Here is a 23,918-nt window from a genome sequence, read left to right as displayed (position 1 = left end):
AGAAGGTTGTGATTCAAAAAAGAGGAAACAACACCATGGCCAACAGAAAAAGACAAATACAAACAGCAGTCAAAAAACAAAAACAATAGATATGTTTCGTTATGCCGTAATTTGTGTTTGGGTTATTTCCCTTGACCATCATAATGGAGGTGTAACTGGCCACAGACCACAATTAATTCCTCTATTAGTTCTTTATAACGTTTTGTCTCATTAAAAAAATTGCACCTTGCATTTTTGTCAAATCTTTTGTGTGTGTAATGTATAGTACTAGTCCAAAAATATATCCAAAATTCAGAAAGATTGAACCAATGACTCTTACAAATTTAGCCACTACACAGCCATACCCCTATCGACAAGTCAAGAGATGTTCCGAAAACTGTAAATATTACCTTTTTGCACTTGGCCTAATCACTCTTTCCATATCAAAATCAGTTTAAATACAACATCCAAAAATTTATTTTACCTCTCTTCTTTCACTTCCACCCCATAAAAACTAAGAAATCAATGAGAAAGGCAAAGAAAAAAAATTAAGAAAAAATACACTTTAATTAAAGGGAACTATATTCGTGAACAACGAAAAGTGGGGTCATTAATTGTGGTCTTGGGCCTATTAGACCCTTTTTTTTCAATATAATACCCCAAAAAAAGGCACGCATTAAGCTTATTCTATATCGAACTAGCATACCATATATCAAATCAATCCGACAAGTTTTATGGCAGTTCTGATAGTTTTAATAACACTACCCTCATGTTGATAATTCTAGTTGTTTTCTGGCATGAAACTTTCAAAACATGTAACTACTAGGAAAAGTAAAAGTTTAATAACTTTCTTGTTAAACATGATATCTTCAAAAAGTAAAATGTCTATAGTAGCTAAATGGTTAAATTTCTAGAATCTGAAAGAAAATTTATCAAAAATTGTGTTTTTTAAATTGAAATTATTTTTTTTCTAAAATTCTTGTAAATTTAGTGAATATACCAACACTGAACATAAATAAAATTCCATTAAAAATATTTAAAAAGAAAATTAACTTTCAAAACTTATCTTAAAAAATTGCTTATCTTATCTGTAATAAATAAAATATAACATTAACACTAATCAGACAAATTTCACAGGTACTTGGCCTGTTTACCTGAGGTACCAATATTCATGTGTAACATCAGGTCAGATTACATGTAATGAAAATTTCAAACTAGTGTAATTTCTTTATTCCTTGAAATATTACTCTGAAATAAACTTTTTAGTGAAGTTTTCTGTTATGTTTATTTTTATAGATAAATAGATTTTAATTTTATAACAGATTTCTGTAAGAAAAATAGTTATTAAAAAATATATTGCATTTTGATAAAAAAAATTATAAAAAAATTAATAAAAAAAAAAAAATGTGCTTCTTTGTTAAATTAATCTCTCAATAAATGATAAAGTAACATTTTTCAATAGATTTGGATGAAACAATCTTAATCTGGACCCCTAATAATAGATTAATTGGCTTAGTTGGATACTGCTAAGAAAACTCTGTTAATTCAGAGTTGCCTCTGAAGGTGGTCTCTTGAAATCTACACCACAGACTGCATCAAAGGAAAAAATGTACATCAAAGCAGATACCATACAATGCTTGATTATAAATATAAGGATGTCCAAAGTTTATGCTATCAGTCCAAGTTGGGATATTAAGGATCCAGTTAAATTTTCAAAATGTTCACTAAAGGCTATACCAAGAACAGGTCAAAGAAAGACAACTCTCCAAGAAATCCTGGATGGTTCCAAGCTGGAAAACCCAGTGGTAGAAGCCGAAGCCAGACATCAATACCGATCCCTCAATCAGGTAGTGCACGTACTTCCCATGTGCGGCAAACTTTTCAATCTTCTGACTGCAAAATAGAGACGACTGGTAACATCTGTACTCTTCGCTCGCAAGCTGACCTGAAAAGAGAAGAAAATAAAGCATTACATTTTGGTATGAGGTGGATAGACAGTCAACTGACACTCAGCTTGTACAACACTACTTATGATAAACACCAAGTGGACTCACCATCCTGTCCTAAATTTAATGTTGACTATCATGAACAGAAAAAGTGGGGAACTTGCTGGCAGTATACCCTGAAATGCATAACCTGTGGTTTTATTGGAGACAGAATAAAGATGTACAAAGAAATAGCTAATGGCAAACCAGGACCCAACCCAGGACAACCAAATGTAGCCCTTGCATCTGCTTTACAGGACTGCCCAATTGGAAATACAACAGTGCAGCAACTCCTTGCAGGAATGGACACACCACCACCATGTCGAAGCAGTATGCAACGCACATCCAGTAGAGTAGCAGCTGAAATGGTCAAACTGAACAAAACAGACATGGCACAGAAACTGGAACTAGTAAAAGAAGACAACAGAAAGCGAGGTGTCCCAGAAGATGAAATTAACATAACTGTGGATGCTCGATACAACAGCAACACAATTGTTAGTAAAAAGAAACCCGGTCAGAATGCCACTCAAGCATTTGCCCTTGCAATAGAAACAATGACAGATAAAAAGTATATAGTAGCTGCAGTTGCGCAGAATAAGATGTGTTGGAAAGGGGCTTGGCTTAGAGGAAAAGGCTTTCCAATAGAATGTCCTGGCCATGAAGAATGTACAGCAAATTTATACAGAGCTGCTGCCCTGTCAGAGTACGAGCTGGGAAAAGAGATAGGAAATCAGCTAGGACTCCAGAAATGTCTTGTACGGTATGTGACCACAGATGGAGATGGACGTTCAGCTAGAGGTATTGAAGACGCCCTTACAGCTCTCGAACCAATGTGGAAAGTAGAAAGACTGGCAGATCATGTACATTTGGGACAGTCTCAATTCAGGGCCTCTTTGCGAGCTCAATACAGTGCCGGAATGTTCCATGGAAAAACAAAAGAGGAAAATAAACAACTGAGGACTGTGTTTAGCAAAGATCTAAAGTGCAGATGCTCCATGATATTAAAGAAACTGATGGAGAAATATGACAAAAACATTGATGAAATAAGCAAAGACTTACCAAAAGTGCTCGAGGCAACTCTTCGCTGCTATGATAGTGACTGCACCCTGTGTCCGGAATATTCCATTGTCTGCAAAGGTGATGCTGCACTTAACTGGTGGAGTCGTTCATCGTACTTGTCCACATACCAGATCACTGCCCTGCAAATGGATAAAACAGATAAATTTTTACTTCAAGAAATCCTGAAAATGAAATTAACTTCAGCAGCTATTGAAAGTATGAAACTTTATGACAATACAAACAAAAATGAAGGAGTACATAGAGCACTGAGTCTTAATTTGCCCAAGAATGTAATTTACTCCAAAAATATGGAAGGACGACTTGCTTCAGGAGTACATAGAAATAACAACATGCCGGGAACCTCGACACAACTGAAATGTACAAATCTAGGGGTAGACCTTTCAGAACGAAGTAAACTTCACCTGAAGAAAATGGACACTGACTTTCAATACAACCAAGATTACATACTAAGACCAGCAGTTCAAGAAAGGAGATTAAAGCAGAATGCAGAAAAGCTTGCAGAGCACAAGACATGGAGAGAAATGAACAAAAAGCATGACTATTACTGCAAAGGTCAACTAGATCCACAGCCTGCCTTACAGTTCCAGGACCATGACAGCTACTGCAAACCAAAGCTTCCAAGACCTGCTGCAGACTGAGATACCAGAGCCACCAGCAAACAAAACCATAAAAGGTCCTTTTCAGGACCACCCAAATATCAAAAAAAGAATCTAAAGTTGTTGTACATTAGCTTCCAATTTTTTTCCCTTTTTTTCTCCCATTCTGATAAAAATATAAAATTTTGGCCTGCCCCAGAAAAAAAAAGAAGTAAAATGAAAATAAAAAAGTACCCGATAATTATTTTACCCAAATTATTATTGTCCATTTTTAACTCCACTCTGCAGGGAGGGAGGGGATCTGGGTGGCCTAAGCAGGAACCGGTTGAAACGCATGACTGCCGGCTGTTGTTGAAACCATGAGGTTCCAACGACAGATGTTCGACAGTAATGCATTTCGAATTGTGGCACAGGTGCGAAACATCATCAGTTTTATCAATAAAAATATTCTGATGATGCACCATGTAGGCAAGCCTGTGCACATGCATTTGTCTCCACCCCCTGGCATCTGGAAATTTACAATTAATAACTCCATATTTGCCATTAGGTGTACATAAACCTGTCCAAATTTGACACTGCCCATTATAGCCAGGTGCAGAGCTATCTCTTAATTTTTGACTATATTTTAGATAAAAAGCATCCATTTTGAAGATGTGATGTTTTGTAAGACAATAGAGTAGTAATATATTCTAAAATATAAAAAGGGTCCAACATTATTGACAGAAAGGGCTGAAACTGGGGTCAAAGGGCTTTCAGTGCATCAAAATGGCCAAAAATGCCAAAAATGGCATATTATAACCGGTTTAAAGATTAATATTGAATAAAATTACAATAAACCAATAATATTTATCATTTCAAGTGACTTTCTGCCAAAAAAGTTGGTCCTTTCTTTATTTTCAAGAATTTGGGTATCAGCCTCTTAGGCCACAGACCACAATTAATTCCTCTATTAGTTCTTTATAACGTTTTGTCTCATTAAAAAAATTGCACCTTGCATTTTTGTCAAATCTTTTGTGTGTGTAATGTATAGTACTAGTCCAAAAATATATCCAAAATTCAGAAAGATTGAACCAATGACTCTTACAAATTTAGCCACTACACAGCCATACCCCTATCGACAAGTCAAGAGATGTTCCGAAAACTGTAAATATTACCTTTTTGCACTTGGCCTAATCACTCTTTCCATATCAAAATCAGTTTAAATACAACATCCAAAAATTTATTTTACCTCTCTTCTTTCACTTCCACCCCATAAAAACTAAGAAATCAATGAGAAAGGCAAAGAAAAAAAATTAAGAAAAAATACACTTTAATTAAAGGGAACTATATTCGTGAACAACGAAAAGTGGGGTCATTAATTGTGGTCTTGGGCCAACTGGTTGATTTTTTCTTATTTGACAGAGAAACTTGCAACATGTGGTACAAACAAGTTTGATAAGAATTAAATCCTTAACTAGATCATAGTGAAGAATTAAGAAAGGTTAAAGGTCAAGTTACTGAGAAAAAAAATCATTCACAGATTTTGTCAAATTTTGAATACAGCTGTGGAATGTTAAACTTGAACTGAAATCCAAAAAATTAATTATTTATCTCTATTATTTCTGAAGTATCAATAAATCAAATATTACAAAATAAGTGAACATTTGTATAGAAAGCACATAAAATAGGTGAAATAATGTTCATCTTTTAAAGCAATGCATAGATTTTATTAAAAAATTGCTATGTTGTTGATTATAACATTTCCATTTGATTGAAATAAGATAGCCAAAAGGTGACCAACTGTGTTTTGTGTGTATTTAACAATTTGCTATTTAGTTGGTGGCAAAAATGTCAAAATCGATGTTAAACGGGCTTACAACTCGATGATGTTATGGACATGTCGACATTTTGTGGTATTTTTTCACTTAGAACACCACTTTGTCTAATGTGTACCCAAAAACAAATATACATTGGTAATTGGAAATTTGAAGATTTTATGACAAATTTAAGAACTTTTTTTGTGATTTAATGTGCTTTTTATACAAATAAACATATATATTGTAAGAATTCATTCAATTATATTTCAGACAATAAAAGAGATCGATACATTTATATCTGATTTGTGCACATGGTGACAAAGGGAAATAACTCTTTCTTGTATTGCATCAATCAAACTCTATCTATACACAGAAAACTTAGAATGAGCAATATTTACCCTATTAAAATCTTAACTTTTACTTCATTAGTTGTATGTGTTATGTTACTGATGAGAAGTTAAGAATTTGGTCAAAAGTATTTATTCTGTGATAAGTTGTGAAGAAGGAATGGAGACCAAATATATGGTCATCTGTGAAATTGCTTCATGAAAAATTGTTTACCTTAAATAAAATGATTATAATGAATACTTCAGAATATCGGGTAGCTAGTTTAGTGTTAAAGCATTTCAAACACCTACACCATAAACATTGTTTAAAAAATTTTGGGGACCGATTTTTTTTTTAATTATTTATACGACTATCTTGTTCAACGTTACATTGAAATTTTAGTATTTGTAAACAGGGTTATGTGGGAGTGTTTTTATAAATGTCAGTATGTAAAGTATTTAAATAGTCAAAGTGTGAATTAAATTTTTCCCACACTTCAGTTAATTAGATGCATGTTATTTAGTTACAACTTAAATCATAAGGTTTATTTCTGTATTTTTTTTTTAATTCAGAATTTATCAATATCTTAACATCAAAGAATTTAACTACATTCTGCAAGAGGATTTTCATTTTAATTCATCATTATATTTTGCCTGTATGAGATTCATTGAAGACAGAATGGCTATGTTAACAATAGAAAGCATGTACCTTTTTACTTTGATCAAGGTTCTAAGCTGATCTATTTTGATGTTTTTATCTCTTGAAACTACAAGGTGAAATGTATTGAAACTGGGGGCTTGATGATTTGTAAATCCTTTTATTTAGTTTAGAAAGTGGCTATAAATAATCAGGACTATTTCAGTCAAACACCAATTAGAAGGAAATTTTGTCAAAACAAGCAATTTATTATGAGGGACATTGTCTTTTTTTTATTTAGATAGGACTTGAAGTTTAGTACAGTTGATATTCTTTATTATCAGAAACTAGCCATGTATATGTATGACAGGTGATCATTATTTGATATTTGAATTCTTCACAGCTAGTATATGTCCACCTGGTATATGTCATTTGACCTTGACCTCATTTTCAGACATCAGTGATCCAGTAACCATTTGTTACAGCCATATTTATGTCTGTCTTATATATTTCACAATATCTTGACCTAATTTTCATGGTCCAGTGGTCAAAATAAGTTTACAGGCTATGTTTATTCCACAGCAACTATACATGATACCACAAGGTTATTTCAAGTATATGTTGTGTCTGACATGTCATATTGACTTGCAGTGACTAACAGCTTGACATATTGAATAGACACATGTCTTTATTGCTGAAGACATGAATATGTTGACCTTTTGATGTATTAAAGTTTTTTATGTCATTTGATTGCTGTCTGGTTAATCTATATGTCATGTCTCCTTTCATTCATATTGCATTATAAATAAGAAATAAGGCAGGGACAACAAATAAAAGCCGTAACTTTAGATGAATGAGAGGATCTTGTTTAACAAGGATCAAAATCAAATAATCCTGAAGCATAACTTGACTAAGATGAACTATAAAACAATTTTAGAGATTCTATTAAGCAAAACCTGCAAATAAAAATTTTAAAAATATCTTTTAGAATATTAATTTTGCTAATCTTTTATATTTGAATATGAATCAGTAAAAAAAGTTGGTTATTCTGTCTGCAAGTTATAATGCCAAAAAATAATTTATCAGTTGTTTTGATATAACATGACAGGGAGTGTGATAAAGCTGTTAATTACCTACATCAATTTTGATATGTTCATTAATTTTGATTATTGGTGAGATATAGATTGATTAAGGTAGATACAAGGTGACCTGGATAAGGTCCTTGGGGTCACTTAGTTATAAAAATTAAGATATCCTGTTTACCAAAGGGAGGGACAAGGTTAGATAGGAGTTTTAAGTACTAAAGCCATGTGTTTGGCTTCTGTTTGATTGAGTTATGTACAATGTTTTCACCTGAAGGTTGGAAGATGAACTCTGTGACCTGTTTAATTATATCAGAGAATATTGCAATTGCATAACTTTTCCTTAAAAGTCCCATAGGACTTATACATGTCATTACAATAATGATACCCACAATAAATTGAATAAAAAATTAGATTTGATTTTTTTATCCTGTTTTGCCAATCTGTGACCAGTAAACATTATTGTTCTGGTCCACCTTCTATGGTCAATTCTGGATCTACTTAGTTAACCACTCCAACGTATAAAGTAATAAGAATAGTAATGCTAATGGTCAAACTTGTGAGCTGGGTACTGCAAAATGTGGCTTTCTTAGACACCTCCTTTTTATCTTGGAAATTCAAGTTGCACTAGTATTATATTGAAATCCAATGGAAGCTCTCAATTCCATTGATAAAATACTTTTTATGAACCTTGGTTTTTGTTTTAATTAGAACATGCTTTATTGTACTTGCCAACTCCATTGATGAGATGCTTTTTATGAGCCTTGGTTTTTGTTTTAATTAGAACATGCTTTATTGTACTTGCCACACATATATCTAAGATTTGATTACTTGTAATTAATCAGTTCCTGTCAAACAACTGATTGATGGAGGGAAAAAAGAATTAGTGAGAAATTCTACATGCTGACCAGAATCCTAATCATTTGGAAAACTAACATTTGAATTGGCAGGAGAGATTAGAAGGAATAATTAGGATTGACAATTTGGACTTTTGGAAAACCCACATGGTAAAGGATGGGGCAAAGATTAACCCACTATGATCAAAGCTAATAGGAAGGAGCTTCAAATGTTATTTAGTGCAGCTTTTGTTTTTAAAAACAAGAGATAAAGAATTGATTTATCCTAGGATAAACCAGGATATTGATACAAAAAACCATGTAAACAAAAATATCATATTCTTCATATCTTTGGCTCTAAATAGTGACTTTTAAAATGGATCAATTAAAAATCCCCCAAACACCTGCAATTTAAAGTTTATTCAACACTTCTGATTATAAGCTTACTGGTATTAAGTGATTAAATGTAACATATATTTAGATTATGTCTGAAGACTGAAGATGTTATATTAAAGGAAGAAAAAACGTTATTTATGAAGGAATTCAATTTAATTGACATATATTTATTTTTGTATGGGATATATTTTGTGAGTGGTTTTGGTTTATTGATTTAAATTTATGCAAGTGTTTTTAATAATACGACCTTTGTGGTTTATACAAATAGTAGCTGTTTTTGTATTGTATTTCCAAGGTTTACATGACTATCCCACTGAAAGTGACCACAAAAAAACAAATATTTTTCACAAATGGAGCCATTTAACTAAATTTTGAGCTTATTATGACACTTGGTTGAAGTAATTCCACACAACCTTGTACAGTTTTCTCAGTGATTTTTGTTCATATGATATCCAGTCCACATATCACGCCTACGTTGTACTGTTTTTGGAGCAGATAGTTTTGTCACTATAGAACACAAAATAGTTATTTAAATGCTTTGATCGTTTTTATGAATGGATCTACATTGATTTTTGAATAGACAGGAAGTCATATGGGCTGGACAGACCAATGGGTCAATGTTAATCTAATAAATGTGAGAAACCAATTATCATTAGAGACGGGTGTGATTAGAGTGTGTGTTAGGACATAGTGTCCATGTGTAATTGTATGTACTTTACAGATTAACCTTATCTAGACTGTGTACATGGGATATTAATTAACAGGGAATATCATATTTTTGGAAAATCAGTGTTTTGAATGAATTGATTGTGTCTTAGGCTATTAAAAGCATTACAGAAGACTAAGTTGATGTACTATATACATAATTATAGCCAAAACCTTTAGGATATGTGACAAGCTGTTCAAAAGACAAACAACTTAGTAATTTAAAAAGAGGATTGAGTTATTGATAAAAATACTAGACATTTTGAATGGAAGTTTCTATTGTAGACATATTAGCAAGACAATTAGATATATTGCTTTAAGGCAAATTTTATTTAATCATAATTTGCAGTGTATAAATCACTTGTGTTTAAATTTGATGTACTTATCAGTTGTATATAACTTGATAATTAACATGGAAATTAAATACTATCGACAGCAATGATCATCATGAAACCATATGATAGGTTGATATTTGGATTTAATCATTTTCAGAGTTGTGTAACTCAGATCTCTTTTTGTGGAAATTATTGACAGTTTCTACATTCTTGGAATCATCCATTCGGATATTACACTGCAATTAGGTTTTTTCTTGGTATAGAATTGTAATGGAATTGACTGCTTGCTCAATGTAATGCTTTTGATCAGGAAACTAGACAAATTACACAAGTCATTTACAGTTTCTTGTGCATGCAAGCTATCAATAAATGTAATGTTTTAGAGAAAGATTAATCAGAGTTTGAAGGAGCGAGTAAAAGTGACAATTTTATGACTCAACTAGGGTCTGGAGAAATTCCGCTATATTAGCATTCTACACATAGATTTCATTGAGAAAGCCAATTCCATTGTGTCTCATCGTGAAGACAGCAAATTAAATGTTGCAGTTTGGGAATTTGAAATATCAAAAGTTGAATTGCGAAACTTGACTGAAGCTATCTTTGGTATTTTAAATTAGGAACATTATTGGAATTTGGAATCGATCATTTTGGAGGATACAACGTATCAATTATATACATTATTTATTTGATTATTGGAGTTTGTCTTTTATCTTTCATCATTGATTATGGATTTTCACGTGCAGAATGTATAATTCTTCAATCTCTAAACAATTGTTCACCTTTGGTATCCTAGGTAACAAAATTATTCATTAATTGATTATTTTCATTGTGGAAAAGGCATCCTAGTCAATAAATGGCATAACATTAAAAATTCTGTAATAGTTTGTTTGGATTTAAAATTATAAGGTGTATGCACACAAGTCATTGATTCTGTGACAAAGGGAAAATCCACTGATCTGAATAACCTGAACAAAGTGTAAATAAACTGAGGAACCTTTCTATAGTAAATGTTTATAGTAGAGTGCTGATTTAGTTACTATATGATAACTTCAAGTTGTGCAAGATTATAAACACCTATTATCTACTCATCAACAAGCAGCACAATGAGACACTGTTAAATAATGTTAAGTCAACTTGGATTTTTTGGATGGTATCCCATTGCTTTTTATAGAACGTTACTATAATTAGAGAGTAGATTTGAAAACAACATGTAAATGAATTTTGTATAATCAAAGTGACACCAGGGTGTTGAGTGGTTGGAGAAGGATGGTTAATGTTATCTGCGATTATGTCCTCAAATCACTTGTGTTTACCTTGATAATACAGGTATGTATAACTCTTATGGATTGTAAATATTGACTTGAGAACTTTGCTTGTTGTATGTTCAAGTTAACTTCAGATTTTAAGTCATTTCTGTAAGGATATGATTAATAATATCTAATCTCTTCTTGTCTATTCATGAAAAAATTTCTTTACAGAAAATGAAATTTATACCAATTTAATGATTTCACACTTGGTTATAGATTCTGGCCATGTTTTTGAAGGCAACAATCAGAGCTAGCACTTTAGTTTTTACTGTTTAACAGGTGTGTGTTTAAAATCAAAGTTAAAATAATTAGAGTTAGATGAATATTCACTGCACAAGTATAACTGGCTTTCAAATTTCCTGTTATTGTTTCCCCTCACCTGCTAATTACTGTTATTTGTATTACCTCCCTTTTATAGCCATATCTTAAAAAGGGTCAAGCTAATGACAATATTAACCAACACGTGGTATCTTTTTGTTCTCATGTTGGTTATTGTTATCAGTGGTTTACAAATGTACTTGTACGGACAAAAATGTCGAGAATTATAATTGAGCTGTTATATCTTCAAATAAGGAAGTGATAATACTTTCACTGTCAAAAGAATTCCTTAAAAGAGATCCTGTGGATACTAACTGACCCATATATCTACCACGTATATGGGTCAGTTAGTATCCACAGGATCTCTTTTAAGAATTCTTTTGACAGTGAAAGTATTATCAGTAATGAAATGATAATTGTAATTTAGAAATTGACCCTATATTGCACTGTGCCTCAGTTTATCAGCTAGGGGTGATAGTAAGTAGTCTGTATTTTTCATTAATACAATAATTGTCTGCTCTCTGTCAGGTTCTATTGTTTCTGACATTAGAATGTCCATTTCTTATGTACTCATGATTGATGATATGTCAGGAATCATGTACTAGGAAGAGCAATTTGTAAAAAGTGCAAAAAGGTTATTTATAACTTATAAAGGTGATTCTAGGCTAATTTGCAAAATTTTCAATATTGGTAATCATTTCGTTACCTTGGAGTTCCAATTACTTACCTTATAAATCCATTCTCTGAGACCACTAGTTGGGGCTTTTATTAGGACCAATACAGTATGGCATTATGTTCTTGTCCAGACACATTACATTTATTAGTAATACCATGGAAGTATTATATTGACTTATTGGACCTTTTTGATATATTTGCTAATGTTTCAATCAATCAATCAGTTATAAAGAATGGTAACCATGTCCTGTAATGGGAGAAATGTTTCTTACTTTAAACCTTTAGAAATTGTTTAGAAGATCAAAATGACAATATTTTATTCAAATCAAAAACAAGATTTAAAACATAAATTTGATCTTTTAAGTTTATCATATCAAGAAACGAAACTGAAATTACTTGTTATTTCTTGAAATGGGCCCATGGCAAAGTTTGAAAGTTTCTCACAACTAAGTCAAATTTCTGTTTATTTAAGTCGACAGGATATCTCATGAAACAGCTTGATAGAGTCTTCTTCCTTATTAAAATGCATATTATAGTACAAACACAGTCAGGGTCACAATTTTAACATGTTTGACAGTTTAACTGTGTCTGCCATCTTTTAGAAATTGTGTTATGCCATTTTCATGCTAATAAGATATTTATATTTTTAGTGCTTGTTTATATTTGATTTAATCATAGACATGAGGCTGTGTTAAGATTATTTAAGAAGCACATTTTTTCAGCCTGGGGTGGATGCATTTAATGCAAAGAGTGCATTTCATGCTTAATTGGTAAACTTCATTTAATGGCAGATTAACTTTTGAATTTGATAAAAGTATGAATAAATGGACATGTGGTGTATGTGTCAATGAGACAGCAACACAATGACAAGAACAACCAAAAGATATCTAGTGGTCAACATACAGTCATCAACAATGGACAGTTGTCTATACAATATGTCAAGCGCTAAATTGTATGGCTTTTTAATACTTATGTTACATATTTTCCTATAGATAAAAATAATCACTTATAGATCATTTGGCATAAAGAGGCAGTGTGGATATGCTACCACCTGACATTTTTTGGTGTATACAGGCACATATTTAGAGGGGACACACCCGGCTCTTCCCCTCCCTACCCTAGAAAAAGAAAAAAAAAAGAGATAAAGGTAAATTAAATTAATTTACAGCTTATTTTTTGTCAAAATGGTCTTCTTATTCCAAATTCTCAGGAGTGCCCCCCCCCCCCCTTTTACATTAAATCCGAGATCTGTAACCCCCTTTTTACATTTAATCCTGGATCCGTGCCTGGTATTGTCTATAGAATAACAGGAACAGATACTATAACATTGCTTATAACAATGTTTCCAGAGGAACTTCTGTTAGGTGGAACAAATATACATTGACAAGTCTGGCAACTTTTTAAAATGATCTTCAGCAAAACTTTATGGCATATTTTAAACAATATTCTTGAAATCATTTCTAGTGCCAATTAAGCATCCAACATCAGATCACCAGTTTATTTCTTTGAGTTAAACACACATTGTGGTCATTTTTCTCTGCTGTTATTGTGATGGCCTTCCACTGTCTTGACCAATATAGTTTTAACATATGTTGTGGAGAAATGAAGGTCTTGTTCACAAGTTAAGGAATACTACTATGCACACCAACATGATGCATTCTATATATGTCATGGTTTCTATATGTCTCGTTGTAAATAGTTGATGAAAGTAGAATAGATACTATGCAAAATAATATTATCTTCTTCTTTACGGTAATAAAAGGGCCTTACATGATGTCTTCCTTCTCTAAAAAGCTTGTCCAGTTTAAACCTATAAGCAGGTATTTTTTCACTGGTATATAGTTTCAACTTGTCAATCATTCAATGCAGTTTTCCATCAAATTATTATCAGATTATCCAAATATTATATCAGTGATTCAGACTGAACCTGTATTTGAATAAAATATTTCAATTATACTTTTAAATGAGAGCAGGCAGCGAAAGAATTTGACTGAAAAAAAATATAAGATAAATTATCATCAAACCTAATTTATGTACATATCTGAAATGCAGGTACATATATGTAGACTCATCTGGTATTGTTGCAGAAATTTAAATATTAGTCGCATCGTAAAGTATTTAATGCGATTGATCTTAGATATCTAGAAGCTGTGAATTGGTAAGAATACTTGCATAATAGTCAATAAAGGGATGTCTTATCCAGATGTTATTACATGATTTATTTACAATTAGCTTTTAATTGCACTTCCTATATTGCATTCTAATTGGTGAAGTGTAGTCACTTGCATCTGTAATTCTATATACAACTTTACACAAATTCTTGAATATGTTGAAAAAGAAGGTGTACTTTGAAGGTAAAGGAAGTTTTATGGAAGTTTTATGTAAGTTTTTTTGAAATTTTAGCCGACTATACAGTTTTTATACGACCGCAAATACTTTTTGCGGTCGTATATTGGTATGACGTTGGCGTCTTCGTCGTCGTCCGAAGACACATTGGTTTTCGCACTCTAACTTTAGTTTAAGTGAATGGATCTCTTTGAAATTATACCATAAGGTTCAATACCACAAAAGGAAGGTAGGGATTGATTTTGGGGGTTATGGTACCAACAGTTAAGGAATTAGGGGCCAAAAAGGGGCCAAAAATAAGCATTTTCTAGTTTCCAGACAATAACTGTGGAGTGGTGTATGGATCTCTCTGAAATTATACTACAAGTTTCCATACCACAAAGGGATGGTTAGGATTTGCTTTGGGGGCTTATGGCTCAAACCGTTTAGGAATTAGGGGCAAAAAAGGGGGAAAAACAAGGTTGTCCTGCTTAATGGACAAATCTTTAGTACAAAAGATAATTAAAGCAGTGTAAGGGAGATAAATCAAATACATCATTGAAATTATCTCCCTTACACTGCTTTTAAATTATGTATAAAGTAATGGTTAATGAACAATTAAGATAATTTAAAACAGTGTAAGGGAGGTAATCCAAATACAACGTTTTGGTTACTTCCCTTACACTGCTTTTAAATTATGTTTAAAGAAATGCATATTTATAAAGGAAGACCAGTAAAAATATCTGCAAATGTTGCATCTTTTTTTTTACAAAAAAATCCATATGAAAGATTTGATTGATTGATTGATTGTTGGTTGCTTAACGTCCAGTGGCAAATATTTCATGCATATTCAGGACGATGAAAGATTTGACATTATATTTTAAATTCTATTATAAAATAGATTAAGTTAGCACTATGGTAAATTTAAATGGGTAATGATGGTTGCAAACTCCATTGGAAATTTGAATTGAGATTATGACCATATCTTGAGGGAAAGAATTTTTTTGGGGAAAAAAGGGGGGGGGGGTAAAAAAAAATTGTGGGGGGTCATTTTTTTCTCATTTCAGATTTCAGAAATTAAAAAGAATTATTCTTCAAAAATTTTTTTTTTTCAAATTTCAAATATTGAAAAATTTCAAGAAGTAATCTTTAATTGCACAGTATGGCGCATTAGATTTGTAAAATCTTTGACCTCATTTGTTTATTTGTTATGCCAAATCTAACCGTGTATTTAGATTTTTAATTTTGGGTCCAGTTTTCAAATTGGTCTACATTAAGGTCCAAAGGGTCCAAAATTAAACTTTGTTTGTTTTTAACAAAAATTGAATATATGGGGTTCTTTGATATGCTGAATCTAAACATGTATTTAGATTTTTGATTTTTGGCCCAGTTTTCAAGTTGGTCCAAATTGGGGTCCAAAATTAAAATTTGTTTGATTTCAACAAAAATTGAATATATGGGGTTCTTTGATATGCCAAATCTAACCGTGTTTTTAGATTTTTAATTTTGGGTCCCGTTTTTTAAATTGGTCTACATTAAGGTCCAAAGGGTCCAAAATTAAACTTGGTTTGATTTTAAACAAAAATTGAATTCTTGGGGTTGTTTGATATGCTGAATCTAAACATGTGTTTAGATTTTTGATTATGGGCCCAGTTTTCAAGTTTGTCCAAGTTGGGGTCCAAAATTAAACTTTTTTTTATTTCAACAAAAATTGAATATATGGGGTTCTTTGATATGCTGAATCTAACCATGTATTTAGATTTTTTATTTGTGGGCCCTGCTATCGAATTGGTTCATATTGAGGTCAAAAGGGTCCAAAATTAAACTTTGTTTGATTTCATCAAAAATTGAATTATTGGGGTTCTTTGATATTCCAAATCTAACTGTGTATTTAGATTTTTAATTTTGGGTCCCGTTTTTTAAATTGGTCTACTTTAAGGTCCAAAGGGTCGAAAATTAAACTTAGTTTGATTTTAACAAAAATTGAATTCTTGGGGTTCTTTGATATGCTGAATCTAAACATGTGTTTAGATTTTTGATTATGGGCCCAGTTTTCAAGTTTGTCCAAGTTGGGGTCCAAAATTAAACTTTGTTTGATTTCAACAAAAATTGAATATATGGGGTTCTTTGATATGCTGAATCTAACCATGTATTTTGATTTTGGACATTGGACCATAATAGGTAAATTTAAAAAAATCAAGTTCTTAGACCACATTCTTTCTGTGTCAGAAATCTATGCTGTGTCAAATATTTAATCACAATCCAAATTCAGAGCTGTATCAAGCTTGCATGTTGTGTCCATACTTGCCCCAACTGTTCAGGGTTCGACCTCTGCGGTCGTATCAAGCTGCGCCCAGCGAAGCATTTTATTACTCTTTGTTGAAGGCCATACATGACCTAAAATTGCTTACATACACTTTATTTGAACTCTGGTGGATAGTTGTCTCATTGGCAATCATACTGAAACCTGCCAGGTCAAAATAAAATAACAAAACAAGGAGTCAGACTGATGGGCTATTAATAGACAGAGTCAAAGCCCTTCGGGTTTGCAGGTTTAGGGAATAACAAACAAAAATCATATACCTATAAATAATTCATCTTCCCTAGCCAAGGGTTACGATCCAGTCCCCTCCTCTCCAAGAGAGGGTAGGTAAGATGTAAATAATTAGGCAGGGCTTCAAATAAAAGATGAAATATGCAATAATAGATAAAGAAGGGGTTGCAATTTTATTTGTTGAATGTGGTTGTGAGGATGTCAGGTATTGTAGATTCACCTCTGTCATTATAGAAATGACACCTACTTAAATATCAAAATGCTTGAATTTCGTGCTGGACTTGGATGCTGTTTCTATAATTTTTGTACTAGTTAAAATGATTGTTAGTAGAACACTGAATGAATAAACAAAGATAATTTTCTCCTAAACTACAAAATATTCCTTTTATCTCTAAGAAAAAAGTCTGTTTGTCCTTTTATTGGCCAAATATTTGTGGCTCAAGTTTGTGTACATTTTTGGAATGGGTGGAGACACTCAATAGAATTGACTGATGTAAAAGATAAAAGTGTTACCTAGATTACATCTTGGACAATTTAACATATCTTATAGGCACCTTCAAATATGATGTTGAATTTTGTTTAGTTTTTTTTTGGGGGGGGGGGGGGGGGTGGATGTGTTTATTTTTACTTTTTTTTAATGCCTAGTGAAAAGTGTTCTATTGTAAAAAAAAAGAGATGAAATGCAGTCATCAAGGGCCTTTTATACATGTTATATAGATAATTCCAAGAAGTGACAAGAATTGATTTTATATGTTACTGAATTTACCACAGGTTTTTGCAGCAATAATTTTAACCATAATCAGGGTTTTATGGATGAGAGGGAAAATTAGACTGTGGAGAAATGAGCTGTAGCTATTATCAGTAAAGATAAAGTAGACCTATTATAAATGAAGGCTCCCTAGTTAAGTGTAAAGTATTACAACAGTCCTAAAGATCAATCATCTGATCTGTCCCCTAGGTATGTCAATTATTCAATAAGGTATACCACCAGGTGTAACATTGACTTTGATGTCCTAATTAGGTAGTAAACTCTTATAGTTTTGTTCCCTGTAGTTTTGTAGTTATTTAGTAAGAACTGAGGGATCTTTGGTATGCATCAACACAATTGCATTGGAAATAAAGAATATAGACTATAGGTTAATGTCATATCTTAATGGTATTTTTTTTGTATTTTTTTTATGGGGGAAACTGGTGACAATGGATGTTCTTTGATACTTTCTATTTAATTTATTCACAACTTTTAGGGACAATTTAAAGCTTGACATATTATATGGATTGATTGTTTGTTAGTGTTTAATGCCACTTTCAGCACTGGTTGTTCTTGTATAACGCCACTTTCAGCACTATTTGTTATATTGTTGCAGTCAGTTTTTATTGGTGGAGGAAGCTTGAGTGCTTGGAAAATTACATTCCTAGTCAATTAAGATTGGAGTCAAACGCACCTGCCACATGCAGGATTCGAACTCACAACTGCAGTGTTGACATGCTAGTGATACTTTTAGATAAACTAATGAGACCACTTGGCCACCAAGGTCCCTCAATATGTATGTACATTATCAGTGCTGTTGTAAAGTAATATGTTGTCCTCCAGATTTCTTTTGCTTACTTTTGTTGTCATGTTGCTGCCTCATTGATGTATATACCCCACAAATACATTTTTATGTCCCCACCGTAGTAGAAGGGGCATTAAGTTTTACCCTTGTCCATCTGTATGTCCATCCATCCGTACGTCCCGAATTTGGTTTCTGTTCTCAAACTTTAGTTTGCCTCAACCAAATGGTAAGAAACTTATACACCGTACACAATGCTTCTGTTACCACAAAACACAGATCAATTTGAATTTTTGGTGTCGTCACTTTTACCGTTCTATAGTTATGTCCCTTTACGTTTCTGTTCTTGTTTTATATAATTTATCTAGTTGTATGTCTTAACACTTTTTTCTTTTTCCAGGTTTTGTTTGATGCCTGTCAGAACAAACAGAGTTGCCAAGTTCTAGCCAGTACCTCAACTTTTCGCCAAGATCCATGTGCTTTCACCTCTAAGTATTTAAAGGTCAAATACAAGTGTAGTCCTAGTAAGTATATATAGGTGCAGTATTAGATCAGTGTATAAAGCTCCATATTTCATAAGGTAGAAAAGCTGGATAATTCATATCTGCTATACAGATGCCTTATGGTCTTAAGTTACTGTCTGGTGCATATCCATTGTCCTTGACTGCAGTTTCATGGTTCAGTGATCAACGTTAAGTTTCTGTGATTAGATCCATTTTTCAGATGCTTTAAGGAATGGTTCAGCTGCATTTTTTATTTAGACTGATTGTAAGGTGTGTATTTTGGATTGACAGGGTTCATCTAAATGTTTAGTGATTAGGCCATTTCTCAGATTGTATAATGGATGTATAGAATGACTGTAAGGTATACATGTACATGGTTTAATCTGACATTGACCTCATTTCCATTGTTCTTAGGTTAATATTAAGTTTTCATGATCAGAATGAAAATTAGGGAAGATCATTGTAAGGTGTATATGACCTTATTTTCATGGATGATTGATAATGTTAAGTTTATGTGATACTTGTATTAAACCTTGATCTATTTAATGATTTTCAACTTGAGTTCAATCATAAGTTACACAGGCGAAACATTTCAACACATTAAAAGACTATTAATTTCTTTTAATCATGGAAGTTAAAAAAAACTTGAGGATGTAGGGAATAGCTGTAGGTCTTTCAAGGTTTGTTTGACCTTGACTTCATTTTCATGGTTGAATGATCAACATGAAGTTCTGGAGTCAGTTTCACAAAAAAACTTACGATGAAGATTGATCGTAAGTATACTGAATTGTTCATGACTTACGATCAATCTTAGTCATAAGTTTTTTTGTGAAACCGACTCCTGGTGATTAGTTAGTAGATATAAGAAGATGTGGTATGAGTGCCAATGAGACAATGACTCCATCCAAGTCAAAATTTATAAAAGTAAACCATTATAGGTCAAAGTATGGTCTTCAACACGGAGCCTTGGCTCACACCGAACAGCAAGCTATAAAGGGCCCCAAAAATTACTAGTGTAAAACCATTCAAACGGGAAAACCAACGGTCTAATCTATATAAAAAACGAGAAACGAGAAACACTTATGAACCACATCAACAAACGACAACTACTGAACATCAGATTCCTGACTTAGGACAGGTGCAAACAATTGCAGCGGGTTTAAACGTTTTAATGGTACCAAACCTTCATCCTTATCTGAAACAATAGTGTAACATCACAACATAGAAAGACACACTATAAAATAGGTCTGTATTTTGGAATTTGAACATTTCCAATCACACACATTTCACAAACTGATTTCAAGTAGGATATTTTTATGAAAGATTTGTGCAGTAAAGTTTCATACATCACCATTGACAGAGTAAAGTTATATGCTTAATATTATCATATAAATTAAGTTCTGACTTATATCTGTCACTAATAAATGCTAAGATAAGTATGGAATATTCAAAACATTATTGTTAGTGTCCATTACTAATTACTTTCAGTTCAATAGATTCTAGACATGTAATGTAGACATGGTAGATATAGGAATATAAGGTTGTGAAATCATTGATCGAAAACACATTATTGTACAAACACTTACTACAGTCAGCACTTTTAACATGATAAAACATGGAAGATGTTTTTTTTTTATTTTTCTTGAAAGCATTTTCTATATATTTTGAATAATGTATCCTATCTGAAAATAACTAAATTTATTTCACTTTTTGATATCTATATGTAGAAATTAAGTGAAGTTATGTTGTTCAGTGGTTGTCATTTGTTGGTGTGGTTCATAGGTGTTTTTCGTTTCTCATTTCTCGTTTTTTATATAGATAAGACCGTTGGTTTTCCTGTTTGAATTGTTTTACACTAGTCATTTTGGGGCCCTTTATAGCTTGCTGTTCGGTGTGAGCCAAGGTTCTGTGTTGAAGGCCGTACTTTGACCTATAATTGTTAACTTTTTCTAGATTGTGACTTGGATGGAGAGTTGTCTCATTGGCACTCATACCACATCTTCTTATTTATATTATTATTCTGAGCTTAAGAAAAAATGGATCTTTTTCACTTCTCTTGCATTTTCATTTGACCATCAAAGTGTATTGACTGTATACCATCTTGATATTCTTCAACTATTTCTTAGCTTATAACATGCAATCCTTTGAATTACAAACAGCAAACAGTATTCTGTTATAAGTGATTTAAAGAGTTAACAGAGGAATCATCAAATTTGAATATATTTGATCTTTTAGTGGTAGAATGATTGTAAAATATTTTATTGCATAATACAATCATTTGATGAATCTTCTACCATCTGTCGACCACTTCACAGAAGATAATTTCATTTTGAACAGGAAAGATGGAAAATCAATTTTAATGATATGGAATTGGTACATATGCAGATGCTCAATGATCAGTTCACACTGGACATGAAAGGTCCAAACTGATGGGAAAAAAAATCTAGTTTATTTTTAGAATATTGAAAAGCTTGAAATCCCTAGTTATGATGTTGATACTAATTGCAGTCAATAATTACTGTGTAATTAACAGTAATGGATGAATTCATCAACAGTCATTAGGGACTGTTATATGCTGGTTCTTTGTTGAGGATAACAATGTTACATGAATTAATTTCAGGGGGAGTTAACTCCTTACAAGCTGTTACAGGTGTCTTACCCTCTAAATGAAAAAAAATCTATTTTCTCTCTCCAGAATTAGACAAATTGTGTTCTTCATTAAATTGTTTGTATTTTAAGATCTGTCAATTTTAAGAACCACTTATCAAGCCACTATACAAAGAGGGGTGCTGGTAACATGTTGATAATTCTTGAAGAAGTATTTTTAAAGTGGATTATTGTGGCAGGTTTTCTTTACACAGGTGGTCTGCTGGACAGGTTTTCATATATAATTGAAAAGTAATTACTTTCAAAGGGAACAACCTAAATGTGTCTGAACTTTTACTGTAGTTATTGAAAAATCTTCACCAAATTAGCACATACGCTATTTGATGAAGAACCACAATAATACTAGAGCTTTCTCTGTGTTCCATTGAATACCAAAAGAACTGAAGGTTCAGGGAAAAGAGGACATCTATTTTTTTGTTGTCACCTCTTCCTACAGTTTTCAACCCATATCTTTCAAACTTTTGAGACTGGTGTTAAGTACATTGAATGGGCATCTCAATTTTTGTACTCCCACTAAGAATTTTTACAGATGGCGACACCGTCAATTCTAAGCAGCCTTTATGAAGGAGAATACCTATACTCAGTATACTGATACATTTTTTTTACGATTTGATTTGTTTTAGCTAATATCGCTTTGGTGACTGAAGTTTTACTTTTGCTTATTTGCAAATATTAAGAGATATCAATTTTCATAATAGCATTCAAGAAGATGTTCCGTAGGGCGTATTACATTTCAGCATACTTTTTAAACTTGCAGATTCACTGTTCTGACAAAAAGCTTATTATGTATCCACATAAAAGTACATACTACTTATCAGCAAATAACCTTTTCACTTACCAATCATTTTCGTTCAGGAAAGATAAGCATTACTGTGGAATTTATAACTGTATAAAATACTGGTTGTCTAATCCTTTAAAATATCAAGAAAATATGAAAATAAGGAGATGTGGTCTGATTGTTAATGAGACGATTGTCAATGTGACAACTACCCACCAAAGACCAAAGGTCAAGGATGTAAACAACTACAGGTCAAAGAAACATTTTATTAAAATTCAATATATTCCATTGGAATTATGCATGTATGTGTGAATGACAAAGCTCACTGAAATTTGTGGAAAATGAAAGTTTTGTCGTTTAAAGGTTATCCAGAATGGTGACTAGAATTTCATAATTCTTAAATAACTTTTTTGTCAGAAAAAGAATATTATAAAATGCTGGTTCCCTGTAACATATCAAATACTGTCTGTGAAATAACAAACCATAAGTATTGCAGCCGTATCATTTGAATCTATATGGATTATTTGATTTGCAATTATTTATTTATGTCTAGTTGGAAAAAGCTGTATAAAATATATATAGATGTTTCAGAAATTTTCAAAACCTTTTTAATTTTCAGGTGATTTTAAGAACACAACAGTGTGTGAAAACCAACAGATAAATATTCGTTGTGAAAGATCTCAAAGAATTGCAATTTACTCAGTGTTATTTGGTAGAGCTACAACAAATACACCAAAGTGCTTAACAAATGGTATTGGCTATGCAGGTAATTATCAATATTTCTTTTCAAAAAGAATGGTTGGTGTAAATTAACAGAAGTACATTGTTGAAGTCGCCCCACAAACAAGAATTAACCTTCATAAAGGTCACAAAATGTCTTGGTGTTGACTTGCTTCATAAACAACCTAACTATCTGATATCAGAGCCTTATACCGTTCATGAAAGTGTACTCAGTGCTTAGAGAACAAAATGTTAGCTTGAATCACCAATTCAGTATTTTGATTGGTTGAAGTATGAGTCTGAGTACAATAATCGTACTCCAGATTTTTATGACCACAAGGCCTGAACTCAGCTAATATCTTACAAACTCTTTCTTTGTTACTAGCATGAAAATACTTAAAACAATTAAAAATGCCCAAAATTCCAAATAAAACATCCCGGTAATTTATCCGTCAGAGCAACAGAATGTTTTTTATGCACCCGCCGTAGCGGAGGGGGCATTAAGTTTTACCCTTGTCCATCTGTACGTACGTACGTCCCAAAATTGGTTTCCGTTCTCTAACTTTAGTTTGCCTCAACCAAATGTTATGAAACTTATACACAATGCTAATTACCACAAAACACAGATCAAGTTTGAATTTTGGTGGCGTCACTTTTACCGTTCTATAGTTATGCCCCTTCACAAATGGAAAAATTGCTGAATTTTTCGTTTCCATTCTCTAATTTTAGTTTGCCTCAACCAAATGTTATGAAACTTATACACAATGC

General features: G+C 32.4%; 1 protein-coding gene and 2 long non-coding RNA genes across 5 annotated transcripts in view; 2 read left to right on the top strand and 1 right to left on the bottom strand.

Annotated features, from left to right (window-relative positions):
* LOC127725880 (uncharacterized) overlaps window positions 1-23,918 on the top strand; it is a 75,031-nt gene that overhangs the window by 36,272 nt on the left and 14,841 nt on the right. The window lies entirely within an intron of this gene.
* LOC127725597 (protein eva-1-like) overlaps window positions 1-23,918 on the top strand; it is a 68,956-nt gene that overhangs the window by 33,354 nt on the left and 11,684 nt on the right. The window contains exons 1-3 of one of the 2 annotated variants that reach the window (XM_052232684.1): window positions 10,374-11,079; window positions 18,883-19,006; window positions 23,050-23,196. In XM_052232684.1, the coding sequence (XP_052088644.1) occupies window positions 11,020-11,079; window positions 18,883-19,006; window positions 23,050-23,196 (331 nt within the window). In that variant the 5' untranslated portion in view covers window positions 10,374-11,019. Of the gene's footprint in view, window positions 1-10,373; window positions 11,080-18,882; window positions 19,007-23,049; window positions 23,197-23,918 lie in introns of those variants that run through there. The other variant, XM_052232683.1, reaches the window with a different exon arrangement.
* Window positions 799-5,016, bottom strand: LOC127725877 (uncharacterized). 2 transcript variants are annotated; one of them, XR_007993245.1, is made up of 3 exons: window positions 4,631-5,016; window positions 3,024-3,163; window positions 799-1,924 (listed from the first exon to the last, which is right to left on the bottom strand). It is a non-coding gene; the product is annotated as an uncharacterized LOC127725877 (long non-coding RNA). The 2 variants fall into 2 exon arrangements; XR_007993246.1 differs by having other exon boundaries at window positions 4,725-5,016.

This window comes from Mytilus californianus, unplaced genomic scaffold, assembly GCF_021869535.1.
Source record: "Mytilus californianus isolate M0D057914Y unplaced genomic scaffold, xbMytCali1.0.p SCAF_15, whole genome shotgun sequence".
Taxonomy (NCBI): Eukaryota; Metazoa; Mollusca; class Bivalvia; order Mytilida; family Mytilidae; genus Mytilus; species Mytilus californianus.
This window is presented reverse-complemented; position numbering and strand designations above follow the sequence as displayed.